Source organism: Xyrauchen texanus, chromosome 34 (assembly GCF_025860055.1).
Source record: "Xyrauchen texanus isolate HMW12.3.18 chromosome 34, RBS_HiC_50CHRs, whole genome shotgun sequence".
NCBI classification, from domain to species: Eukaryota; Metazoa; Chordata; class Actinopteri; order Cypriniformes; family Catostomidae; genus Xyrauchen; species Xyrauchen texanus.
The window spans coordinates 28,317,944-28,342,454 of NC_068309.1; the positions used below are offsets into that span (position 1 = coordinate 28,317,944).

General features: G+C 39.7%; 1 protein-coding gene across 1 annotated transcript; it reads right to left on the reverse strand.

Moving 5' to 3' along the window:
* Positions 1 to 11,240: 11,240 nt before the first annotated feature.
* On the reverse strand, positions 11,241 to 24,292 carry fgfr4 (fibroblast growth factor receptor 4). The gene is made up of 20 exons (XM_052104041.1): positions 23,616 to 24,292; positions 22,443 to 22,633; positions 20,390 to 20,571; positions 20,163 to 20,301; positions 19,214 to 19,477; positions 19,014 to 19,103; positions 18,768 to 18,934; positions 17,788 to 17,911; positions 16,610 to 16,800; positions 16,322 to 16,460; positions 16,033 to 16,226; positions 15,778 to 15,923; positions 15,565 to 15,686; positions 15,365 to 15,475; positions 15,081 to 15,271; positions 13,997 to 14,119; positions 13,666 to 13,736; positions 13,311 to 13,448; positions 13,109 to 13,214; positions 11,241 to 13,015 (listed from the first exon to the last, which is right to left on the reverse strand). The coding sequence occupies exons 2-20, from the start codon at positions 22,534 to 22,536 to the stop codon at positions 12,839 to 12,841; spliced, it is 2,769 nt and encodes a 922-aa protein (XP_051960001.1). The 5' UTR covers positions 22,537 to 22,633; positions 23,616 to 24,292; the 3' UTR covers positions 11,241 to 12,838.
* Positions 24,293 to 24,511: the final 219 nt, after the last annotated feature.

Sequence of the window (24,511 nt, forward strand, 5' to 3'; positions counted from 1 at the left end):
CCAAGTGACTCCAAGGTCATTTTAAAGCCTAGACACGGCTATGTTCCCAAGGTGATCGGTACTCCTTTCAGAGCACAGGTCATTTCCCTATTGGCGAACGCGACGCCAATCTCCTTTGCCCGGTCAGAGCACTGAGATTGTATACTGCGCGCTCCGCCGCTTTCAGACGCTCTGAGCAGCTTTTCGTTTCGTTCGGAGGGCGCACCAAAGGTCTCGCGCCTCGGAACAGACACTATCTAGATGGATAGTGGACGCTATTGCTGCTGCATACGCGTCAAAAGACCTGCCATGCCCGTTGGGCATTAGGGCTCACTCCACTAGAGGCATGGCATCCTCGTGGGCATGGTCCAGCGGGATTTCCATTCACGACATATGTGTGGCAGCGGGATGGACTTCCCCCTCCACCTTTGTCAGATTTTACAATATGGAAGTGCCCGCTCTGCAGGCAAAACTACTAGCGGTTTAATACACTATAGCTCCCCTGGTGAGCTGCACTGATGGGACACATTCCACACAGACCGGCACCGCTGCTCTGTCGTTCCCTTCCCACTATGTGCTTATGTATTACACAATCAATGACCCGCATTCTTGCCGGCCAAATATTATTTCCCCACTCATAAGGGCTCCCCGGTCCCCCTTAATTCCCTGGGGCTCATACAGTGGATGCTTGGCGCGCACGGCATTGACAATGGGTTCCCGTAGCGTAAGCTAGCTTACGCAATACGAGAGAACCTCTCGTAAGAGAACGTATCGATTACCTAACGTAACCTCGGTTCTCTCTAGATGAGGGAACGAGTATTGCGTAGCCGGCCGTGCTCGCGCCACGAGCGACTTTTCGCTTCAGTCAATGAAAACCAGGGTTCCAGCCTACGAACTACGCTTATAGGCACTCTAGTCACGCCCATTTTGGCGGGCTTTGTTGCAGTGAGCGCGCGGACGCCTCTCATTGGATGCGAGTTCACCCAAGCTCGTCTATAGGCTGCAGCAGTTGCCGCAGAGCAACCTATGAGCTCGCTAGCTAGCCCGCTCAAGGTCTGCAGCTGCCGCACTGCGTTGACAATGGATACAAAAATTAAGGATAATTTTTTTTTTGGCTTCAATATCTCAGAAAAGATTAATCTTTCCCGTAGCGTAAGCTAGCTTACGCAATACTCGTTCCCTCATCTAGAGAGAACCGAGGTTACGTTAGGTAACCGATACGATTTACACTCCTTTGTTTATTTTTAGCTGTAAATGGGATCTCCTGTCAGCACGACATTTGCCTTTGCCTTCACACTTCTGGTTTATTGGTGTCCATGGGCAAATGATGCCTCACAAGCCCTCCATGCTCTGTAGAACATCCATATCAATCTTTATTTGTCTGCATGTTTTCAGGAATATAGTGGATTACATTCACTTCAATTGTAAGTGCCTCACTGTAATCGCAATTTTATTTTTACTTTTTATAAGTAGGGAAGAGCTAAAATATTTATATATATATATTTTTGTAGTAATCAACATTATGCCACAAATGCTGTCGATTGAGCTTAATTTGTATTGAACACAGGATATTCCTTTAATATGTTAACTTGAGGGGAACTGACTTCATACATTCACTAAAAATCAGACTGAGACCAGTTGGTTAAAAGTAATTGCAAAAAATGCAAGAAGTACATTTTCAGAAAAAAATCTTGCACTATTTGTTTGCAGTTTGCCTTGGTTTGTTAATTTGAATATAATGCAATGAAATTCATGCATTTTTAAGTGTGCCCTATGTGTTCAAATGATTTTGGGGACACTGTATAATTTAAGGAAACACTCTATGAAAAATGAATGGGAGAAATCGTTACCCTCAACTTGGCAGCTGTAGGAAATGAAGTCCCGCCTTTCAATTAAAAGTGCTAATCACCTTTTTGTAAAAGGCACCACTTGCTTCACGACTCATTTGTACTCTAAAATGTCAATGTATATTAGATTGACAGACCTTAAAGACACTGTATTTTAGCCTGATTTGTTCTTAAGGAGCAAAATGTATGATACCACTGTTGACACATTTTAGTGGTGATTTAAATGTTGTTGAAACATTAGCTTGATTGTGGTCTTTCCCCATTCAGGTATAGGAGCTGTACTTGTGTAACTAGAAAATACAACCCCAATTTTGAAAAAGTTGGGACAATATGAAAAATGCTAATAAACCTCACCCTTTGCTATGTTGAAAGCACTACAACTACACATGATATAATGTTTTTCCTTGTGAATTTCATTTTTTTTTTTTTTTAAATATACAGTAATTTAAAATCAAATGATTGCAACACACTCCAAAAAAGTTGAGATGGGTAATTTAAGATTATTAACAATTTGACGAGTTGAAATAATAAGGCTATGTGAAACAAGAGATGTGAAACAGGTGAGGCAATCATGTCGTAGTATATAGGGAGCCACCAGAAGCAGCCTAGTCCTTCAAGAGCAAAGATCATTCAAGACTTGTTTGCCAACAGATGCTTCAGCAAATAATCAGTACTTTGAGAACAATGTTCCCCAAAGACAAATTGGAAGGATTTTGGGCATTTCACCCTCTACAGTGCACAATATCATTAAAAGATTCAAGGAATCTGGTCAAATATTGGTACATAAAGGGCAAGACGAAAACCACTTCTGAATGCACGTGATCTCTGATCCCTCAGACGTCACTGTCTTTAAAAACATCATTCATCTGTCATGAATATCATGAACATGGTTTTGGGATTACTTTAGTAAACCTTTGTTAGTCAACACCACTCGCCGCTGATCAACAGATGCAAGTTAAGTCTTTACTATGCAAAGCAGAAGCCATACATCAACACTGTCCAGAAGCACTGCTGACTTCTCTTGGCTCGGTCTCATCTTAGATGAAAATCAGAAAAGTGGAACTGTGTTTTTTGTTCTGAAAAGTCCACATTTCAAAATGTTTTGAAAAACAAAGCTGCCGTGTTATCCAGGCCATAGAGGAAAAAGGCCATCCAAGCTGTTATTAGGGTCAGGTCTAAAAGCTAGTGTTTGTTTGGGTCAGAGGTGTGTCAGTGCCTATGGAATGAGTAACTCGCATATATGTGAGAACACCATGAATGCAGACAGATATGTACAAATTTTGGAGCAACATATACTGCTATCCAGCACATCCTTTCCAGGGACGTCCCTGCATTTTCCAGCAGGACAACTTCAAACCACATACTGCCCGGATTTCAAGTGCATGGCTGTTAGATTGGCCTGCCTGCAGTCCTGACCTGTCTCCAATTGAGAATGTGTGGTGCATTATGAAGCACACCATCCAGCAATGAAGGCCCTGTACAATTGTGCAGCTAAAGACCTACATAATGGATGATTGGGGGAAAATTCCACTTTCTAAACTTCAGTGCCCATATGCTTAATAAATGTTATTAGAAGAAATGGTGATGTTTCACAGAGGTAAACACTCGCCTATCCCAACTATTTTGGAGTATGTTTCAATCACCCGATTTGAAATTACTGTACATTTTCAAAAAAACGTGGACATTCACAAGGAAAAACATCATGTAATGTGTAGTTATAGTGCTTTCAATATAGCAAATGGTGAATATGATTTAAAAATCACTCCTTTTTGTTTTTATTAGCATTTTTCATATTGTCCCAACTTTTTCGGGATTGGGGTTGTAGCTTCTTTGAGGTGTTACCAAGATGGCTGCGGAGTGGAATGACCAACTCCATCTCATGACAAGTTGTGATAAAAGGACTTGATGGCAAAATCGTACAGACGAATCCCACAGTAAATTTGTAAACAGTAGGTTGACTTTTCTTGAGCTAAACTCTGTCTGTGTTTACTGAAATTCAAAGCACTGCTCCCAGTGGCCAAAGTGTGTTTCTGGGTGAAAGGCCAACAGAGTTGCTTTTCGCTGTAAAGGATGCAAAACAATGAAGAGGAATGCATATTTTATTAACTGTACCCCCTAACCCAAACCCCAACCCTAAACCTCACCATCAGTTTTACACCTAATCAGTGTAAAGAATTTAATCTTAGAGGGAAAATGGCACCTCTGAATCAATGTCGTCCATCATGAAACGAACACATCGCAAGTTTCAACACAAGAACCCACATATCCCACACTGCTGACGCAACATGCTTCCGATCACACCACAGGAGATGGTAAGCACATAACCAATGCAAAAATGTCTGATGGGAGATGGTGCTTATCAGTACGTCAGCATAATGGGGCCGAAGTTAGGGTACTGGAACGTTTGGAAGCAACATGCCGACTTCTTGTGTGATCATGTTGGCTCATATAAAAACTTACCACTTTTACTCCTATAAAGAACAATAAATGAACCAACAAAAATTTGAATGCGTTTTTTCCTAAGTTTAACCGCTAACCCAAGCCTAAACCTAATAAATTTTAATAGGCAATATAACTGATGTTTCCCACGGAAGAAAGAGTAACATTGGGGAGTATCAACGAGCATTCTTGTGGTCCTTATCCCAAAACCAAATTAACCCTAACCCTAAATCCCAAAACCACCTTAGATAGAAAACACTGAGGTTTGGAATTAAACAAGGGAAGTGTTTTACAGGTTATTGACATACATCAGTTTTATAAATTACACAAGTAAACATGGAATGAGTAACAACAAATATTCACAGACGTTTCCTTTTTTAAAACAAAGTGTTGGATTGGAGGCAAGCTAAAATGTTATGCCTGTATTTTATCGATTTAATATTCTGTTTGTTGTTTGGTTGGACTCTGTGGAAATAAAAGATGTACTTAGTCATATGAGCCAAGTTGTAAAATTACTTACAATTTGCTATCTCGAACAAATTATTCAGAGTTGTCATAAGACTGTATTGGATTTATTTGTTTCAAAGAGACTTTTATATTTCGGATGTAAACATATTGATGAGTTGAAATGTTGAGTATTGATATTTCCTTGAATTTGGTCTTGACTGAAACTTTCCACCATAATTTCCACAATGTTTCACACTCCGTCATGCCCATATCTGTCAACATTTGGGTACCAAAATCCGGGAGACCTCTGAGGGGGTGCTGGATAGAGGCAGGCTAAATACATACAAATTGTGCTGTTTTGATTTAATGTGCTGAGTAATGTAATTTTTCCCACCGTGTCCGATATTAAAATCAGTGCGACACACTTTCCAAAAGGCGTGGGCATTGTCGATATGGCTTTGAGGTATTAAATAAAATTCTTCCATCCAGCTGTTGTTAAATTTACATGTATATTTTGTTTTTTTTGCCGGAGCACCACCCGAGTCTTCTCCTCCCATCTACCAGTGATGCTCGATTCAACTTCCCGCATCTTCTACCTGCGCAAATATCAACAGAGCAAATGGGTTGTAGGTTGCCAGGTTGAGGTCACAAATGGGTTGAAATATGTGTGATGTGTTGATTGTGTGAGCAGGATGCGTTTCATACAAGATCTGGCAACTGGACAACCTTTGAATAATATATTGATGTAATTATTCGTATAATAAGGTTTGGGCCAAACAAATTACGGGAGTTTGCCGGGGGAAATAACAAAACGGGAGATGGGTGTGAAATACGGGAGACTCCCAGGAAAAACGGGAGTGTGGCCAGGTATGGTCATGCCTCACTGTTACGAGGTCCAGCCTGGAAACTGATTATGTTACACTCTGATCGACTTAAATGGTGGCTACCATTTTCCAAAGTGTTGCGCTGAATCCCAGTCTGTTCTCCTGGCATGCATGCTCCTCCTTAGCACAACTGTTCGCGTGGAAGATCATATCGTGTTGGCTTAGCCATTCGACACTCACAAACATTTACTTACCCCTCCGCCCTTTCTCGTCACCCTCTGGCATGCCACGTCTGGCCATTAAAAACGTTTCACAGTTTGGGCTGATTTGAAGGATCAGTGTGGATAAGGCGGCGTCACACGTCTTGTTGTGGGAATGCTGATAAAGTGGCTTGGTTTGGAGATAATGGAAGACTGTGAAGGGAAGTGAGGCGGTGAAGGGGCCCAGATTCCCCATTACGATTGCAGGGTCCCCTCCTGCTCCTCCCATGCTTGAAATCCAAGCCAAATCAATTACACTCCCCCGGCACCTCTGAAATTACAGAGCAATAAATAACCCCCGAGAAAAATACGAAGGAGTTATGAGGGCCTGCGGATGGTGGTGAGGCCTAAGGCTCCTTCATGGTCCCCTCTCCTGCACCCCTCCTTCTTTCCCTGTCTTTTTTCTCTTTCTCTTGCTCTCTCTGTGACTGTAGATTAGGTCGCCTTGATTCCCTCTGCATCTCTAGTTTCAGGGCTCTCTATTGTCCATGACCTTGAGTCCAGCCACAGGATATGTGATCCAGTGTGTAGCAGGCACTCTGCTTCTCTTGTAGCAGACAGGGATTGTGGAACATTCATCTTCTTTTCTGAATGCCCTTTGGATCAAATTATATTTCTATTTTTATTTATTTTTTGCAATTCTACATTTGCAAAGCTATCAATCTATAAAATGATTAAAATAAAATAATGCATTTTATTTCTGTAGCATCTTTCATACATAAAATTCAGAAAAGTGTACCACAGGTCTGTCACATCATCGCCACATGTTCTGTATTTCATGTACGTTCATTGTGTAAATGCACAGGTCCAGTTGTGAGTTACCGCTGTGCGCACTTCGGTCTGTCTTGTTCATGTCCAGGGCATGGTGTCTGGATCCTGACTTCCTGTCTGGTTCAGTTTTGGTCTGTGTCGGGATCTGGACACTCATGCTCCATTTTCTGTTTGTTTTATTCCAAGCGTGTTGACATTTTTGCCCTCATGTGTTTCAGGTGCCGCTGGCACATGAAATCAGCATTTCCATGGGAACTTTTTTACTTCTTCCTAAAACATGTACATAAAAAACAAAGAAAAAAAAAAAAAAATGGATACACGTTTTAGGGAGTAAAAAAGTTTACAAATGAAGATAGTATATATATATATATATATATATATACTGGCATGTGGAATCAGTGTTTCCATGGGAACCCTAAGAATTTTTTTTATTTTTGAGGGACACGTGTTAGGAAGAAGTAAAAAAAGTTTCCAAATTAAGATATTGAAGTGCTCACAAAAACACAGATGAGCTTGACGTGCCAAGTTTAACTAGGTGGAATGTCGAACTCCTCTAAATAATCCAACAGCAATATATCTTCACCATAAACTCTGACGCTTACCAGGCCCGTTCTGACAGTCCACTGCAATGAAGTCCAAACCTGAGTGTGAGCAAAGAGCCAAAATAAAATGGTGCCATTTACTGAGGGATGTTTACCCTTCACACTTCCTGGCCTCACACACTCTAGGAATTATCCACAGCAGCTCTGTGTATAGACAAGTGTTCAAATACTTCCCCTGATCAGCAGACACACACACACACACACACACACACACACACACACAGATAAGCCATTGTGCTCTCGTCCGGAGAGCTGGGCTGAAGGCTAAGCGGTTGAACATTAACTGTAAGCTGCTGAGCGGTTGACTCAACTACAGCCACAGTTTTCACTTTATGAGTGTATGTGTAACTGTGAGAAAATGCAGGATTATATGTTAGCTGTGTTGTTTTAGCAAGCTGTTATTCACAGAATTACGCAAATCAGGTAACGGGGCAAACACAATTACATATTAGGTGCCGAACACAATTTGCATAAAGCAATTACTGATCTTGCGTGTCGGCTCTGAGTGCTAGGTTGTGCTAAAATTCCAATAACGTGATGTTAAGCATGCTTACACTGAAAAAAATTACAATAACATAAATACTCATGGCACAGCGCTATTTCAGCACATTTAGCTTCTGTTGGTCAGTGAATAAAACAAGGTTTAATGGTTGTGAGTCTTGGGTGATGTTTTTCCTTCATTAAAAAGAAACTGTGTTAAGGATGTCTATATTAAGACCATAATTGTGTGTATCAATAATTGAAAAAGGATACAGGAAGGCAAACAGTTCATGTAAATTCTTAAAGAGTCCATATTATGCTCATTTACAGGTTCATAATTTTATTTTGGGGGTCTACTAGAATAGGTTTACATGCTTTAATGTTCAAAAAACATATAATTTTTCTCATACTGTACATTGCTGCAGCACCTCTTCTCACCCTCTGTCTGAAACGCTTTGTTTTAGCACCTGTCTCTTTAAAGCCCCATTTTCCAAAAAGCCTAGTCTGTTCTGATTGGTCAGCTGACCCAGTCTGTTATGATTGTTCAACCGCTTAGAGCGTGAGCTGGAATTGTAACGGCCCTTACCATGACCGAAGTAGCCGTTAGGCGGGCATTATGCAAATGTGTTACATAGTGACGTAGCTATATCACAGAAGGAATGGCTGGACTGTAAACCAGGCATTTCAGGCAGTTCAGGAGCAGGGTTTTCTGTGGGAGAGAGTAACTCATGGCATGGACTTTGTAACTCTACAGACCTTTTACATGCACAATTACACACTAAAAGTATAATAGGGCCACTATAAAACTACATAATTACACTGACTGGCCTTACTGCCCTACACACTAGTTTCTATAGATAAAACTGACAGTGATCAAGTGCCCAGTGTAAGAAAAACATAAACATTAAGATATTTCCATGACATAGATTCTGTTATTACGTAGCACTTTAGCAAAATCAGCCCTCTGTATTTTTTTGATTATAAGACTGACAAGTTTATGGCATGTTGCACAGTTAAGAGTAAGGTGTAACTTTTGAGGGCTGCATTTTCATTAAACAATATAAACTCACTAAGCACTTTGTTAGGTACACCTGTACACCTACTTATTCATGTAATCATCTAATCAGCCAATCGCGTGGCAGCATTGCAATGCTTAAAATCATGCAGATACGGTCAGGAGCTTCAGTTAATGTTCACATCAACCATCAGAATGGGGAAAAAAAGTGATATCAGTGATTTTGACTGTGGCATGATTGTTAGTGCCAGGTGGGCTGGTTTGAGGATTTCTGTAACTGCTGATCTGCTGGGATTTTCACACAAAACAATCCCTAGAATTTACTCAGAATGGTGTGAAAAACAAAAAAACAATAGCAGAAGATCACGTTTGGTTAAACTTCTATCAGCCAAGAACAGAAAGCTGATGCTGCAGTGGGCCTACCATTTGCGTACCTCAGCAGAATTGATCGAAAAGATCTAATAAAAAACTGCAATTAAGGGTGCACTAGGGTTCATTTAAGCAACCCCTCAATTGTTTGCTTCCAACCAGAAATCATGAAACAACAAACTTCCTTCCTCAGTGACATCAGAACAGTGGCTGAAAAAATGATGGTTTGTAAGGAGTTGACCAAATGTCTCGAAGATTGTTGCTGGCTTGAAAAAAAAAAAAAAAAAAAGAAGCTTGCTCAGATGATTTAAAACAACTAGTCTTGTTCCAAACTGCCATTTGGAACTCATAACTCACAAAAGAGACCAGTTTTTTTCCCCCCAAAATCATTTTGATTAAGGTTCATATTCTGGTTAAGACTTTATTCTGAAAAAGACATGAACATGCTCCAAAGCTATTGGAATATTGTTGTATACATGTAATCAGCATCAGTGTTGGATGTAATTTAATTAAAAAGTAATTCATTACTGTAATCTAATTGCTTTTTTAGTACAAAACGTAGTATAGCACATTACATTTAAAATCTTGTAATTAAATTAGTCTCTGATTTTCAATTTTATTTCTTTGAATTATTTAAACTTTTATTTCTAAGACAATATTATGTATGTAGAATAGATTTAAAACATAAATTGCATTAATATGTACATCTGTTTGCGTTTTGTGATGGCTGAAGTGTGTGCGCCCCCTAACGAGTCAATGAACAAAAACGAGGAAATTAACTTCTATAAGGAAGACACGCAGGCTTGAGTGAGGTTTAAGATGCCATTTATTTGATGAATGTAAAACAGAAAGTAATGTCTCTCTCTTTGGCGTAGGCCCTGTCTGGCGTTCCGAGGGAGTTGTACTCGGAACCGTCATATCCTGCCGGAGATAGGAGGCAGGGGCGAGGAGCCTACCCCTGTGCGGGACGGGGCTCAACTGGTGGTGGCGGGGTGGTGGAGGTTGCCGGTTAGCACACTGAAACAGCAATGTGATAGATTGTGAGCAGACTGATAAAGCAATGGCTTACATGTGATTGGCTAGGAGTTACCCAGCTAATGATGTGATGATGTACAGCTGCTAGTCTTCCCGCTAGAACTATGCTGCACTTCCATATTATTTTAAATTCAGAAGAACAAAAGCTTTTCTGTGAAAAGTACAGTACATTAATTAATAATGTGACTTCTTTTCTGATGAAGCAATTGGTAAAGACAGTAATCTGATTACAATTTTTGTTATAATTTGTAACTATTTACTTTTTTGGGGTCAGGGGCATTAAAAAGTGTTGGAATTGGCTGCTTTTGAGAGACAGTCAAACTGACTAAACATGAATTTCAACATTATCACATGAAAACTATGGGACGACAGGCCTTGATTCACCCAGGGGTATGCAAAGTGCTATTTTTGGACCTTTGTCCTTTGACTTAATATTCAGGCCATGCACAAGACAAAGTCAGCCAGCCCATGGTGGACAAACTCTTATCTGTCCAAGACCAGCTGACTGAGATTGTATCCACATGTTTTGGGCTGTAGTGATAGTTGTCCTGCTTGTCTCATGTTAATGATTTTGTTTCACATGAGAGATAAGTCAGTGATGCAGTAGACAGAAGTCTAGACAGACATATTGGCTTTAGAGGTTGCCAGTAAAGCGTGATCTGTAAAGTCAGGACTAGCTATCTACCTGATAAAAACACAAACAATTACAATTCTATTGGTGTAGGCATTGCATAAAGCTGAATAGATTGTTGGTGTTGTGTAAACAGAAAAGAGTAAGTTGATCTGGTATGTTCATAAAACAAATAATGCCCACATTAAAAGGATATTTCACCCAGAAATGGAAATTCTGTTATAATTTTTTCACCTCTCATGTTGTTCCAAAACATTATGACTTTCTGTTATCCACGGACACATGAAGAGATTTTCGGTCACCATTCACTTTCATTGCATCTTTTTTCCATACATTGAAAGTGGATGGTGACTAAGCTTCTGGATAGCCTTCTGCCTAATATCTCCTTTTGTGTTACACAGAAAAAAGAAAGCCATACTATTTAAAGCAACAAGAGGGTGAGTAAATGATGACAGAATTCCCATTTTTGGGTTAATTACCCCTTTAAAAAATTCTTTTAAACTTTCTTTCTACTGAAATTTTCTGCACAAGATTAATTAAAAAAGGCCACACTAATAAGTATTTTAAATTATACTTTATTTAATATAAAACAAACAATAAACAAATAAATTAGATATTTCTAAAATAATTATCTCCAGGGGAAGATTTATAATAACATTATTATGGGAAATACACAAATGGAATGTCATGTGGTTTGTATTCTTTTTTTCGTCATACACAAAGAATGTGCTATTAGAATTCTAAAGGGGTCATTGGAGGTCATACACTGCTTACAAGAGATTGGCTCTCATTTGGAGGTCCAACATTGGTGTAGCTGCCTGAAAAGATTTTGAATCTCTATGTGACTCTAAAATGATGGCAAATGTAACAATTTCGCTATTGCTTCCATTGGCGAAATCCTGTATACTCATTTTGAATGTGCACCAATTGTCCTAAATGTGCCCAAAGGGATCTGGAGGTTCGTCCCTGGCTGAGAATGCAAAGTATTGGGTAAATTAACTTAAAAAAAGCCTTTGGCTTCTTATCAGCTTTGCATTCCCTGAAGGACATTGCTTAGATTATTTAGAAAAGCCAGAATTAGCATTTGCATATTAAAAGATAGTACAGGATAAAGATGGGCAGCTGGAACCATTAGCATAATAAGGGGCTTTCTCATTTGCACACAGGCCTTAGACAGCCCCCCAATCACCCCAGCCAATAGTCACACACATAACAGCTGCATGAGACTATTGTCCACCTTGGCCTACGCCTGGACCTCGCAAAGAAACCAGGATGGTTAAAAGGTTACAGCCAGACAATGGAGGATTCGCCATTTTAAATCCATCAATATTAAGGCATTTCACATTCAGTTGAATCCTTTTCTTCTGTACAATACACTGACAATAGAAACGTTGCTGGTCCTCGCAACATATCTGGTTGAATGGGGTGAATGGTTCGGGAGAAGACCACGAAAAACCGTGCTAACCAAACGGCGAAGCATGAAATGAACGGAACAAACAGACATTGAGTGCTCAGAGGTTTAGCCTTGCAGTGTACAATGGTACGAGCAGCGAGCAATGGCTATTTTCTAAATGTGTTGGTAAATTGAAGAATCATTCAGGGAGATTTAAAACAGATTTACATAATTTCTTCACCTAAGTAACACCTTCACTTTATATCATTTCGAATAATTTATAAAATGTAATTGTCTTCTGTAGTGATATGTACATAAAATACTTTAAGATATTCACAGGAAATCAAAAAAGTCAGGCACTTTGCTGCCACACTACAGCAATTTTAACATGCAAGATCCTGAGATTTAAGACAGCTCTTTAAATAAAAAATGTAGAATAATCTTATATAGAGAGAGATTTATATAATAAATGTTTTCTTTAAAAAAATCAAATCTGGTTCAAAACGCTCCTGTACTCAGCAGCCATTTTCTTCATTAGAAACTTCGATCAAAAAAGCTCAATGGCCAGTCCTGTTTCTGTAGTAGAAATCTGATGATATGAGAGAGTAATGATTTATCACCAAGTTTCATAGTGCCAAGCATCGTTATAATGTTCTTAGGCAGAGCAACAAAGGCAGAAGTCCTTGTGCCGCTTTCCATGCAAGTGTTTCCGATGTCCACAAGCTTGTGCCCTCTGCCAAAAAAGACTATCGAATCGTCGTCTTCAGGTCCATCCGAGAGCACACATCATGGTAACCAAGGAGGCATGGGTCGGTTGACAGAGCATCATGGGTAAACACTGAATCATTATCTGAAGAGCAAGAGCTGGAGGTGTCCTCGCAAGATGGGGAGTACTGTTCAAAAGGGGTGGACAGGTCCAGGTACTGAAAATAAATACAGCTGGTTTAATCAAAAGTTTTGTTTCAATCTCAGAAACAAAATCTTGGTTCTCATACTGTTGCAGAAATAATGTTTACCTCATCTGAAATGGACACCAGCACCCTATCAAGCTCCTCCACAAGCTGTTTGAATGTTGGTCTTTGTGTTGGTACTGCATGCCAGCATTCTCTCATCTTCATGTAGCTACGAAAGCAATTTGAACATGCCAGTAAATTAATATGAACTGACATGGAACACTCACAATGCCTCAGTTTCTTTAGACAAAAGCTAGGTACTTACAGTTCATGGGTGCAGTTGGAAGGTTTGTCCATTCTATGACCTTCCTTCAACAGTTTAAAAAGCTCCTCCACTGGTATTCCAGGGTACGGCGATCCCCCCAATGTGAAAATCTCCCACATCAGAACTCCAAAAGACCACCTGCGAAAGAAAGAGAGCAAAATGTCCGCAGACCATTTAGCATAATCAGCTTGGTCCGTGCTAATTTAATCTTTTTATCGAGAAAATATTTCATCATTAGGACTTCTTTTAGTCATTAAAAACACCCACAAACAAATCAGGATTAAACTATGCTGGTCCTTTCCTGAGCCATAATGGATTATTCTTTGGCAAAGCTGCAATGATTAGCTAGACTTACACGTCGCTCTGGTGAGTGTAGACTCTGTCGAACAAGGCTTCTGGTGCCATCCATTTCACTGGCAGACGTCCCTGAAATCAGAAACAATAATAGGATTGTGAGCGGGACGGTTGGCAGCCACATAGGCAGAGCCAAAGCACTTCTTTTTGATGCACAAAAATACGACTGCCCACTCCTTCACGAATCCCCGCCCCCTTACCCTAATTATCTTCTATTAAGCCATCTGCCAATCAGCAAGGACACATTAAACATCTGTCTTTAAAAGCATTAAAGATTTAAATACAGATCTAAGGGGAAATACTATAAAGTCCAGTATAGAACTTTTACTTACATTAGTGGTTTTCTTGTAGTAATCAATCTGATGCACTCCTCTTGCAAGGCCAAAATCTGCAATTTTCATGACATTGTCCTCAGTGACAAGAACATTCCTTGCTGCTAAATCTCTGTGAATGCACTGTTGAGAGAGAGAGAGAGAGAGAGAGAGAGAGAGAGAGAGAGAGAGATAGAAAGATAGAGAGATATTTTGAGTTGACAATTGAGTTGAAAAACACCAGAGGTGTTGCCTGTGGTAAGTAGATAATCATGATTTCACATGAAACCATTAAAGATTCAAATTAGATGAATTAAGTATTTTTTCTCTTTTTGTCTTCAAATTGATGCCTTACTGCTTATATTATACAGGTAATTGGGCTAAATATTTTGGGCTTAAAAATTGGAATTATGTTAAATATTCGTGAAGAAAAGAAATATGTATGGTTTTATCATTGTTTTATGAATTGTACACATTTATGTTAATCCTTGTTGTTTTTACTCCCTGTATGTATGTAAGTAAAACAAAAAGTAGACAAACATGTTCACAGTAAGACTAGTGTTTTGTACCAACAAACCAAATAAGACCTGGACTAAAATGACAATTTCTACATGAGAACTGCTATCTGAAGTTCTCAGGCTCAACATGAAGCAAACTTTTGCAAACGTTTTAAACAAGCCTAACTTTAAATAGACATCATAGAAAAACAATGCAGAGACATTTTCTGATTTAAATGCATGTCATTAAGTTTAGTTTGGTTTTCATTTTAAATAGCAGTGGTATTTGAGGATTGAAAAAGAGGACAAAAAAGGCCCCTGGTTTGTGGCCCTTAATGGAGGGGTTTCAGACGACTGCATTCTTAGCAGGCCACAAAAAGCTAGTAATCTGATCCTGTACACAAGCGGGTCTGAGCGGCTGCTTGCTAACAGATTTATGACAGAGCTAAAAAGGACAAAGCCCACAGAGACAGGATGGACACAGCGGTAAACACAACACACCACCACTCCACTAAGGAATGCTTGGCATCATGTGTCACACAAAGGGATGTGTTGATAAGATGGGGGGTGTTCTAACACAAGCTAATTGAGCCCTGCAAGCAACTTACTCTTTTGGAGGCCAGGTACTCCATGCCTCTTGCTACTTGGTAGGCGCAGGACATCAGATCTTTGAAGGTGAGCTGTTCCTCGGGAACCTTGGTCACATCAAATGTGTAGTCCATGCCAGGAGGCCGACGTGCCCGAAGGTATTCCCGTAGGCTGCCCTTAGACGCATATTCAACCAGCACGTAGAGTGGACCTGAATCAGAAATATTTTAAACTGAATTCAATTTAAACGGCCAAATGAGCCAATCAGTAGTCAGAACATGAGGTGCCAAAATGTGTAACTTACCATCTTGTGTGCAAACACCAAGAAGATTTATGATGTTCTTGTGCTTGTCCATCACCTTCATTAGTTCCATCTCAGAAATGAGGTCAGCCAGATCTTTGTCGGTTGCATCATCTGAACAAAAAAGTACCAAAAACTCCTCCTTAATCCGCAATTCAAAGATGCTCAACACTTTAACATAATGCCAGAATGCACTAACATACCTTTCAGCATTTTAACAGCTACAGTTGTCAAATGATCTTGAGTCTCTTTGTTTATCCCATAAGCCTCGGCTTTCACCACTTGACCAAAGCATCCCTCACCAAGTGGTTTCCCTAAAGTCAAACTGGCATGAAAGAATTAAAATAATAAGTCAGTTCAGCATCATATGAGAGGATTACAACATTTTTACAACTAAAGTTGCAGGTACTACTTACTTCTCTCTCGGATACTCCCAGTCAGGGTCATAAGGTAGTTCAAACTCCATAACTCCTGCCAGCATTGGGGAACAACTTGAGGAAAGACGAGCCACCCTCATCAGCGAGGCACTTGACTTTCCCGAAGAATTTGACTCTAATGAATACTGTGATAGGGTCCAAAACATACAGAATTAGAATCCAGAATGCTATGCAGAATATCATGTTTTTGGGAAAATACAGTATCATGAGATTTGTTCAATGGTGTCATCTTACCTGGCGGCGTAGAGGAAATTTTGAGAGTTTCTGCACAGGGAGTGTGTCAAAGGGCTCCTGACTGGGATGAACTTGCATACGGCAGAGGACCACAATAACAATGGCCATCACCAGTGCCAGGAAGCCAGACGCATAGATGATGATGTCAGTGTACCTGGCCTCCATGAGGTCCACCTCCTTGGCCACGTCTTCCTCTGTGGAATTCACAAGATTTCAAATAAATCCTAATGCTACATTAAAGTCTTTAAACCAATTTTTATGATTTGTGCCTTCAAATTGTCTAACCTACCTGATAGGACATTAAGCCAAGCAGACTGATGGGAGAAACCAATGGAGTTCCCTGCCAAGCAAGTATATTCTCCAGCATCCTCCATTGTGATATTGGTAAGATATAAAACTTCAACTTCAGACATGTTCAAGCTTCCTGTCTGAAAAGTTGGAAAAAATTATCTACATTTTAAGCTTCTTACAATTATCTTACATTTTAAGTACATTTTGCAATATGTTGTAATTACCAAAAATTGCTTAACTTAGAAATACAGTTTAGCAAATGATAATGATGACTTTCTAGAAGTACCTTCACAATCTTGACATAGGGAATTCCATCAGGTCCATAACGGCTGCCATTCATCTCAATGTGCTTCAACCACTGAATATGAGGCTGGGCATCACTGTAGACTTTACAAAGGAACTGGGCATCTCCCCCCACAATGGCTGTAGTGTTTTTGGGTAGGCCAGCTTGCAGAATGGGCCTGTGTGGAGAGCGTTCTGAAAGAAGACATTGGACAGGTCAATACTTCAACCATATCCGCAAAGTCATATATGCATTTCATGAGTTCACTGGTTCATATAGTCCTAAAATGCATTAAGGTAAACATATTTGGTGTGCTGTCTATAACGGAGGGGCTCGAACACAGGACTTGGCTTGAGCTTTGAGCTCCAACCCACATCCCTAACCCCCCCTTACCCTGGACTATCAGACTAAAGCAAAAAATATAAGGACAAATATTTTAAAATAATTGGTATAGGCTTTTGAAATACAAAGGTGGAGATGTTGAGGTGGATGGATGCCAGAAGAATCACCACAGGTGCAAGGGAAGCAGCCGTTATATATCCTTGGGATATGATTGGCAGGCCTAGATGAATGTACATTTGGAACTTCATATATTATCAGAAGTCTGTCATTCTGCCTAACATGTCCTATTGTGTTCCACGGAAGCAAAAAAGTAATATGAGTTTGGTGCAATTTTTGAGTGAACTATCCCTTTAATGTAATAAAATGGTCAATAGCTCAGAGTATAGATAAGCGGCACATCCTAAGGCTGACCAAAGCTCAGTAATTGGTTCCATTAAGGGTTTTTTAGAGCCAAGCCCGTGTGTTGTGATGCTTTGAAGTCGATGGGCCCTTTATTTCCCCCTGCGCCTGTTCTTCCCCCCATCTGCTGGGACACAGCATTTGACTCTTAACAAACATGTCTGTCACAGGTCAGTTAGAAAATTGGTATGGACGCCTCAACCCACTGCGCTTCCAAACACGTACCATACAGACCAATGCCAGCCCACACCCCGCCCTTCCTTGTTAGGATGATATTTATTGCCCTCTTCCATTGTGGATATTAGATATCTGTGTGGACATCCAGAGCAGCTCGTACAGGATCTCACTGATTTGATGCTTATTGCCTCTGACATGTGCTGACCATGGCAGGCCTGAGATGGCTCCTCGTGGAGCCAGGCGGCTGTCTAGAGCCCTCTTACCCAACACGTCCAGGAGGTAGGTGTGAGTGATGGACCCATATTTGTTCTCCACCACACAACTGTAGTTCCCACGGTCTGACGGAACCACACTCTCCATGACCAGGCTCCAGTGCTGATGTCGCAACTGCGAAACACAAAAGAGCATAGTATAAGAGGGAGTACTAACATTTATTTTCAGAACAAGCTTAAGTCACTGCTTAGTAATCAAAGGTAGGATAAACCATATTAACCTTGCAATGTTGTATTTAACTTGCAATAATTATCTAAATCTACAACCCCAATTCCGAAAGATTTTAATAAAACCAAAAAGGAGTGATTTGTAAATTATATTCACCCTTTACCATATTTAAAGAACTAAAATTAAATATTACATGACGTTTTTCATAGGTTTTTTTAAATTTACAGTAATTTCAAATCAAATGATTGCAACACACACCAAAGAAGGTTGAGATGGGTAATTTAAGATTAATAACAATTTGACGAGTTGAAATAACAAGGCTATGTGAAACAAGAGATGTGAAACAGGTGAGGCAATCATGTCGTAGTATATAGGGAGTCACCAGAAGCAGCCTAGTCCTTCAAGAGCAAAGATCATTCAAGACTTGCCAATTTGCCAACAGATGCTTCAGCAAATAATCAGTACTTTCAGAACAATGTTCCCCAAAGACAAATTGGAAGGATTTTGGGCATTTCACCCTCTACAGTGCACAATATCATTAAAAGATTCAAGGAATCTGGTCAAATATTGGTACATAAAGGGCAAGACAAAAACCACTTCTGAATGCACGTGATCTCTGATCCCTCAGACGTCACTGTCTTTAAAAACATCAGTCATCTGTCATGAATATCATGAACATGGGCTTGAGATATATTGGAAAATACCAATCCTTTAACTTTCTAAGGTATATTTATGTTCTTGCACTTTTTAGGGTTAATTTAAACTTGCATAGGTTTCTATGACCAAAATAAATATATTTTACCTTAATGCCACCGATCCTGTGCTCTCCCCGGAATTCCCTGCCATTTTTTAGCCAGCGAATAGTGGGTTGAGGATTCCCTGTGGCAGGGCAACGGAATTTGACAGTGTTTCCGGCTGGGACAGCATATAGCTTCTTCTCCATTCGTTGAGTATGAGTCCAGTATGGTGCTAAAAATGCAAAATAAGTAATGAAACCGATGGTATGATTTGTGTAAGTTATTACATTGTAGTTACAACAAACACTTACCTCTGGAAATGTAGACCTGGTAATTTTCTTTCTCTGGTTCAGCATCATCAAGACCATTGTCCTCATCATCATCTCCTGATCCAACAGCATCTGCAAAGGAGCATGAAGCTTTCAAGTTATTTCATGTAAATAAAAAAAAACGGGTTATTCATCAATTATCAAGTCCATTTTCTTAATGGTCATCATGTGGCAGAACCTACCTGTCACTGTAATAGTGAAGTTGCGCAGAGCCTCTTTGGTGCCACGAAGCATACACACATACGCTCCTGAGTCTTCATAAGTCACATCTGCAATTTCCATTACTGCGGCTCTTATTTGGATACGAGCACTGTGTTGGACCCCTGTGCCACCCTTGAACCACTGTACAGCTCCAGGACGATTTGTGTCACAACGCAGTTTTAGCACATTTCCAAGCTCTAGAAGTAGATGCTCTGATGTTTCTTCAGTTGGTTGCTCAGAAACATCTGGAACAAACATACATTTGTTATTACTAATGACTAAAAAATTGAGCTCAAATGAAAATTACAACTACACTGTAAAAAGTAACCTTTGATTATTTTACCTGATCTAACCCTTAAAATTGGTTTTGTTGGTATATGTATTCAGGTTGATTCTGTGATGTTAAATAATACTTTTGACAAGTTAATTTAGATGTTGCCACATGAAACCACATTTTTTTTGTCAGTGTACATCAATTGCTCCAGCAGTAAGTATAGTCCTCCCAAACAGACAAAACGTTATGGCATGGCAATGCAGTGCCTAACCTCTTTAGCCAATTCAAATGAATGGGACCAAAAGTCTGCCCTCAAACTGAGACTGAAACTGAGAAGCTAATTAACCTGTCAGGAAATGATGATATAGCAGTCCTGTCTTGGTGGACTGAAGAGGAAGTTAAAGACTAGTAAAAACACTAACGTCTAAATTGCATCATAACTCTTGTGTGTGTGTTGTCGCAACTGTTCCAAAACTTCAGATTCTTTGAACTCCAAAGGATTCAACAACATTTTTAAATCTCTAAAGTTGCTCCTATGTAACAGAGTTTGCACTTCAGATGATGTCAATATGTCACTTTACGTACGAATATCTACGAATACTTATAAGATGACATTGAACTACAAGTAATGAAAAATATCAGATGGTATAGCCTACCTGGAAGGACTTTCAACCAGGCGGAGCGAGAAGATTGTCCGACTGAGTTTTCTGCCTTGCATACATATTCTCCGGCATCTTCCAAGGAGACATTAATTAAAGGAAGAATGTTGACTTTGGAGATGTTCTCTAGAAGAGGCTACGGGAGGAATACAAATCAAACATTACTCCCTCTTTCCAGAAGACAGAAATATGCACAACCAAGGATCTATAAATCACTTTCTCACCGTAAGAGCTGTAAGAAATTGTGATCCATCGAGCCCCTGCCGATTTCTGTCCCTCTTGAACCACTGGAGACGTGTCGAGGCTGGTTGGTGGAGTTTGCACACCAGCTTTACATGTCCTCCAACCAACACAGTGGTGTTCTCAGGAAAGCCAGGCAGGAGAGCAGGTCGAGCAACTCGGATATCTGGCCAAACAGAGACAAGGAGGTCTTTTTGAGGATTTTACAGATTATTACACCTGTTTTTGATAAGCTGATTACATTTGCAATAATTAGGTAGGAAAATAAATCAAATTAACATAACTGCGCTAATTGCAAACTAGAGACTTTCTCACAGAAATCACTGCTGTTTTGGAGCAAATCAGGCAAACCGAGCCACAAACAAATAAGGGGACAGAAACACAATTCTCAGCTGAGAATGACCTTACTTTGACTTCACAGCAGTGTTCCTTGTGGCAGAGAGGTGAATGCAATACGCATTTGAGTGAAAAACACCCCCTAACCTAGTAATGCCACCTTCAGCACTGAAGCATAACATTCTTCCACCAATACACTAATGAAGTTCACTGAATAAAACTAGGGCCTGGCCACTATCTGACCCTGGAGAGGGTGTGAATGGTCAGCAGAAAAATAAAGGACAAGATAAACAAAACACAAACACATGCGCTCACTAAATATAGGCTGAATGGTAGAATTGGATTACTTTAGATGAAAAAACAATACTAAAACTTTGAATTTTGCAGCCTGTGCATATTTGGTAGTGACACAAATTATTATCAGACCTTTGAAAATCTTTTGATTTCCATTCAAACAAGTTCAGTTTTACCTACTCCATTTCTCACCACCAATGCTTTTCTGAGTGGCCTTTTTAAGTCTTACACTTGTCAAATGACTTTAATTTCCTTTTCGCAGAAACTTAGTGGGGCATTGTTGAGCTGCACTACAGGGTTTTTCAATCTTTATCACCTTCCTGCTGGATGTAACACACAAGGATCCTTTTAACGAACACTTTGCTCACCAGGACCCACGTGTGTTCCCTTCATTCTCAATAACTCAGATCTTTGCACTCTGTAAGCATATAGACTGTAATAATCATAAACAGCCCATTATCACTTTTTCTTAAAGGGATAGCTCACGCAAAAATGTTAATTCTCTCATCATTTACTCACCCTCATGCTATCCCAGATATGCATGACTTTCTTCTGTTCAACACAAACAAAGATTTTTAGAAGAATATTTCAGTTTTGTATGTCCATACAATGCAAGTGAATAGCGACCAGAACTGAAGGTCCAAAAAGCACACAAAGGCGGCATAAAAGTAATTCATACGAATGCTGTTGTGTGCTTTTTTAATCTTCAAAGTTCTGGCCACCATTCACTTGCACTGCATGGACCAACAGAACGGAGATATTCTTCTAAAAATCTTTGTTTGTGTTCAGCAGAAGAAAGAAAAGCATAGACATCTGGGATGGAATGAGGGTGAGTAAATGATGAGAGAATTTTCATTTTTTGTGAACTATCCCTTTAATAGAGCTATGATAATCAGGCACCTGCCTGGCAAGTACAAAACCTCGACAACCCAGTGTTAGTGTAATATCAATAGAAGCAATCAGAGACCCCCCTACCCCCAGCATCCTACAATCCCATGTTACTGGCATTGGGCCAGACAGATTTACACTTCCGAGCCTCAGGGCTTTGGCAGGATCAGGTAGCACTGTTTACAGCTCAAGAAAATACAGGGATTCTTTTACTCTCTAAACGATTACATCCTCTCCAACTTCCCCTGGAGTTAAGTTCTTCACGATCAGCTTCATTTCACTTATGAATGATGCTTTCTTTAGAACACATTCAACACATACTTCAGCTGGAAAAAAATGTATTTGGCTCACTTTCTGGAATTTAGAGCAATGATCAATGAAGTCAGCTTCAATTAAAAGAACTTACCTTTTAGAAAATGAATATGGAAAATAAATAAATAATACTAAAAGATGAATTTGGGTTTGATACAGAAAGTATTTCTTATATGTTCAAATGAAAATGTTTACTTAAATCCTTACCCTTTGCCCGTACTTCCCCTGATATTAGGCTTCTTGCAAACACCAATTTCGTGAAGCAGATGGTAAAATAAACCTTAAAGATGAACCTCAACATCTTGCTGAGGTAATGTGTGTGCTGTGGTGTGTGGAAGACAGCTGGTCAGCTTCAAATGCTGACTCCAGGCATTAGCAACCTCAGTGTAGTCCCAAACCTGAGAGAAAAACAGCTGAATTACAATTCACACAGGTCAAAATCATATAAAGCTATTGTGAAAGACAAACATTTAAAATGACAAAAATGCATAATGCATTGCACATCCCAACCCACTCCACACAAAAACGAATTGGAAGATTTTGTACACTTACATCATTGTTGGACATGACTGTCCAACTCCCTTCTCAATATGAATAACTCTCAGGTACGAATGAACAGCAGTTAAGGGCAGTTGTGTATGAATGGAACCTGTACACAACGTGCGTTTAATTTCTGTAAATACAGTCCGGAACACCGATGTCTGGGGAATAACTAATTGCCCAAATAAGGCAAACCGAACAGATATTTTATTTTAAAGTAGGCTACTTATAGACCTAATTTAAAGATATCTTTGGACGCATTTCCCGTACCAAAAAATAAATAAATAAAAAAGTTCCCGCCTCATTTACTTACACATTACGGCGTTATTCAAACAACAATTATTTTACTCAGCATGAAAAGTAAATAAGAGCAAACGTCAAGCTCTCTATGTACGATGAGTCACATGTGTTATAAAAACATTCGAGAATTTCGCACCAGAGTGAGAGTTTGATAAATAAATCCCTTTACAATCGTGAAACCCATTCAGAACGCAAGTAGCTAACCCTAAACCGAGCCAGATGATATCTAAAGAACATGAACGTAACCTCAGATGGATTTGAACTCAATCAAGAACTCGCATTGCATGAATTAATGGTAGGTTATTTTAAACTAAATTCAGAACCCAAACTAAGTTTAAGTGGCCCGTGATGTTAAAAATATGGTATGTAAACAAGATATTGTAAAATACAATAAAATAAAATATGTATAATTAAAAATTCAGTCTATAAATGTTAGCCTATTAAATTAGTAGGACTTGTTAATTGCCCAAAATAAAAGCAATTTTGGACCCAATTATACTAAATGACAAAAAATAAAAATAAATAATAATTACATATTACCTATTTTCTTGTGTCCCCTTAATCGGTCGGTATGATAAGGCACCAGCAGTACTTATTTCCCTTGAATCGGGGTGTCCCTCGAGACACTCATGCGTCCCTTCTTGTTCACTCTCTCAGAATTATCTATCCTTGGAAATCAAATGAGCAACTTTTGGAAAGCCTGAGTTACTCTTGTAAATCCATCCTAACCAAAAGCAATTTGTAAACTGAAATATCACACGGGTAAGACTAGTTTTCGGATTCAAAGTCCAGTTCTGCTCGATGAGGTTCGCGTTGTCTCGCGCTGCGCTCGTGCAGAAGGGCAACAGCGCTCCAAAAAAGCGATATATCCACAACAAATAATTTAGACCCGAAGGTGTCTTCTTTCTTCTCAAAAGGTAAAACATAAAATAAAACAGTCTTTAGAATGTGCAAAGGAAGCAATCTGATATGAGTAGCAAACACATTGTAGCGTCACTCCGTGTTCGTTCACATCAATAATGTAATTAGTGCGCAGTGACAGCGGAGAAGATGAGATTTCTTAACGCTCTGCTCAAGCGTCTGCTCTCTCTCGTGGGTTCCTCTTGAATGACTTGCTCCACGCACCTTAAGTGAGTTTAAAACTGAAGAGCAGAAGAGTTTGCATTTGGCAACTCTTTGCTTACACGCTCATGAGCAAAGCAAGCGTCTCACTGGCAGTCGGAGACAACACCACTCTGAGGGGAAGGTTCACAACAATGGGCTAAAACCAGGGGCAGAGGGGGAAGGGGGGTGTTGAAACCCCCACCCACAAAAACAAATCACCATTTAGGCAGAGCCTAGCAACGATAGAGAGACAGACAGATAGACAGACGATAAATAAACAGACAGATAGATAGATATTTCTTAATATTGTACATTATTTTGTATTAAATCTG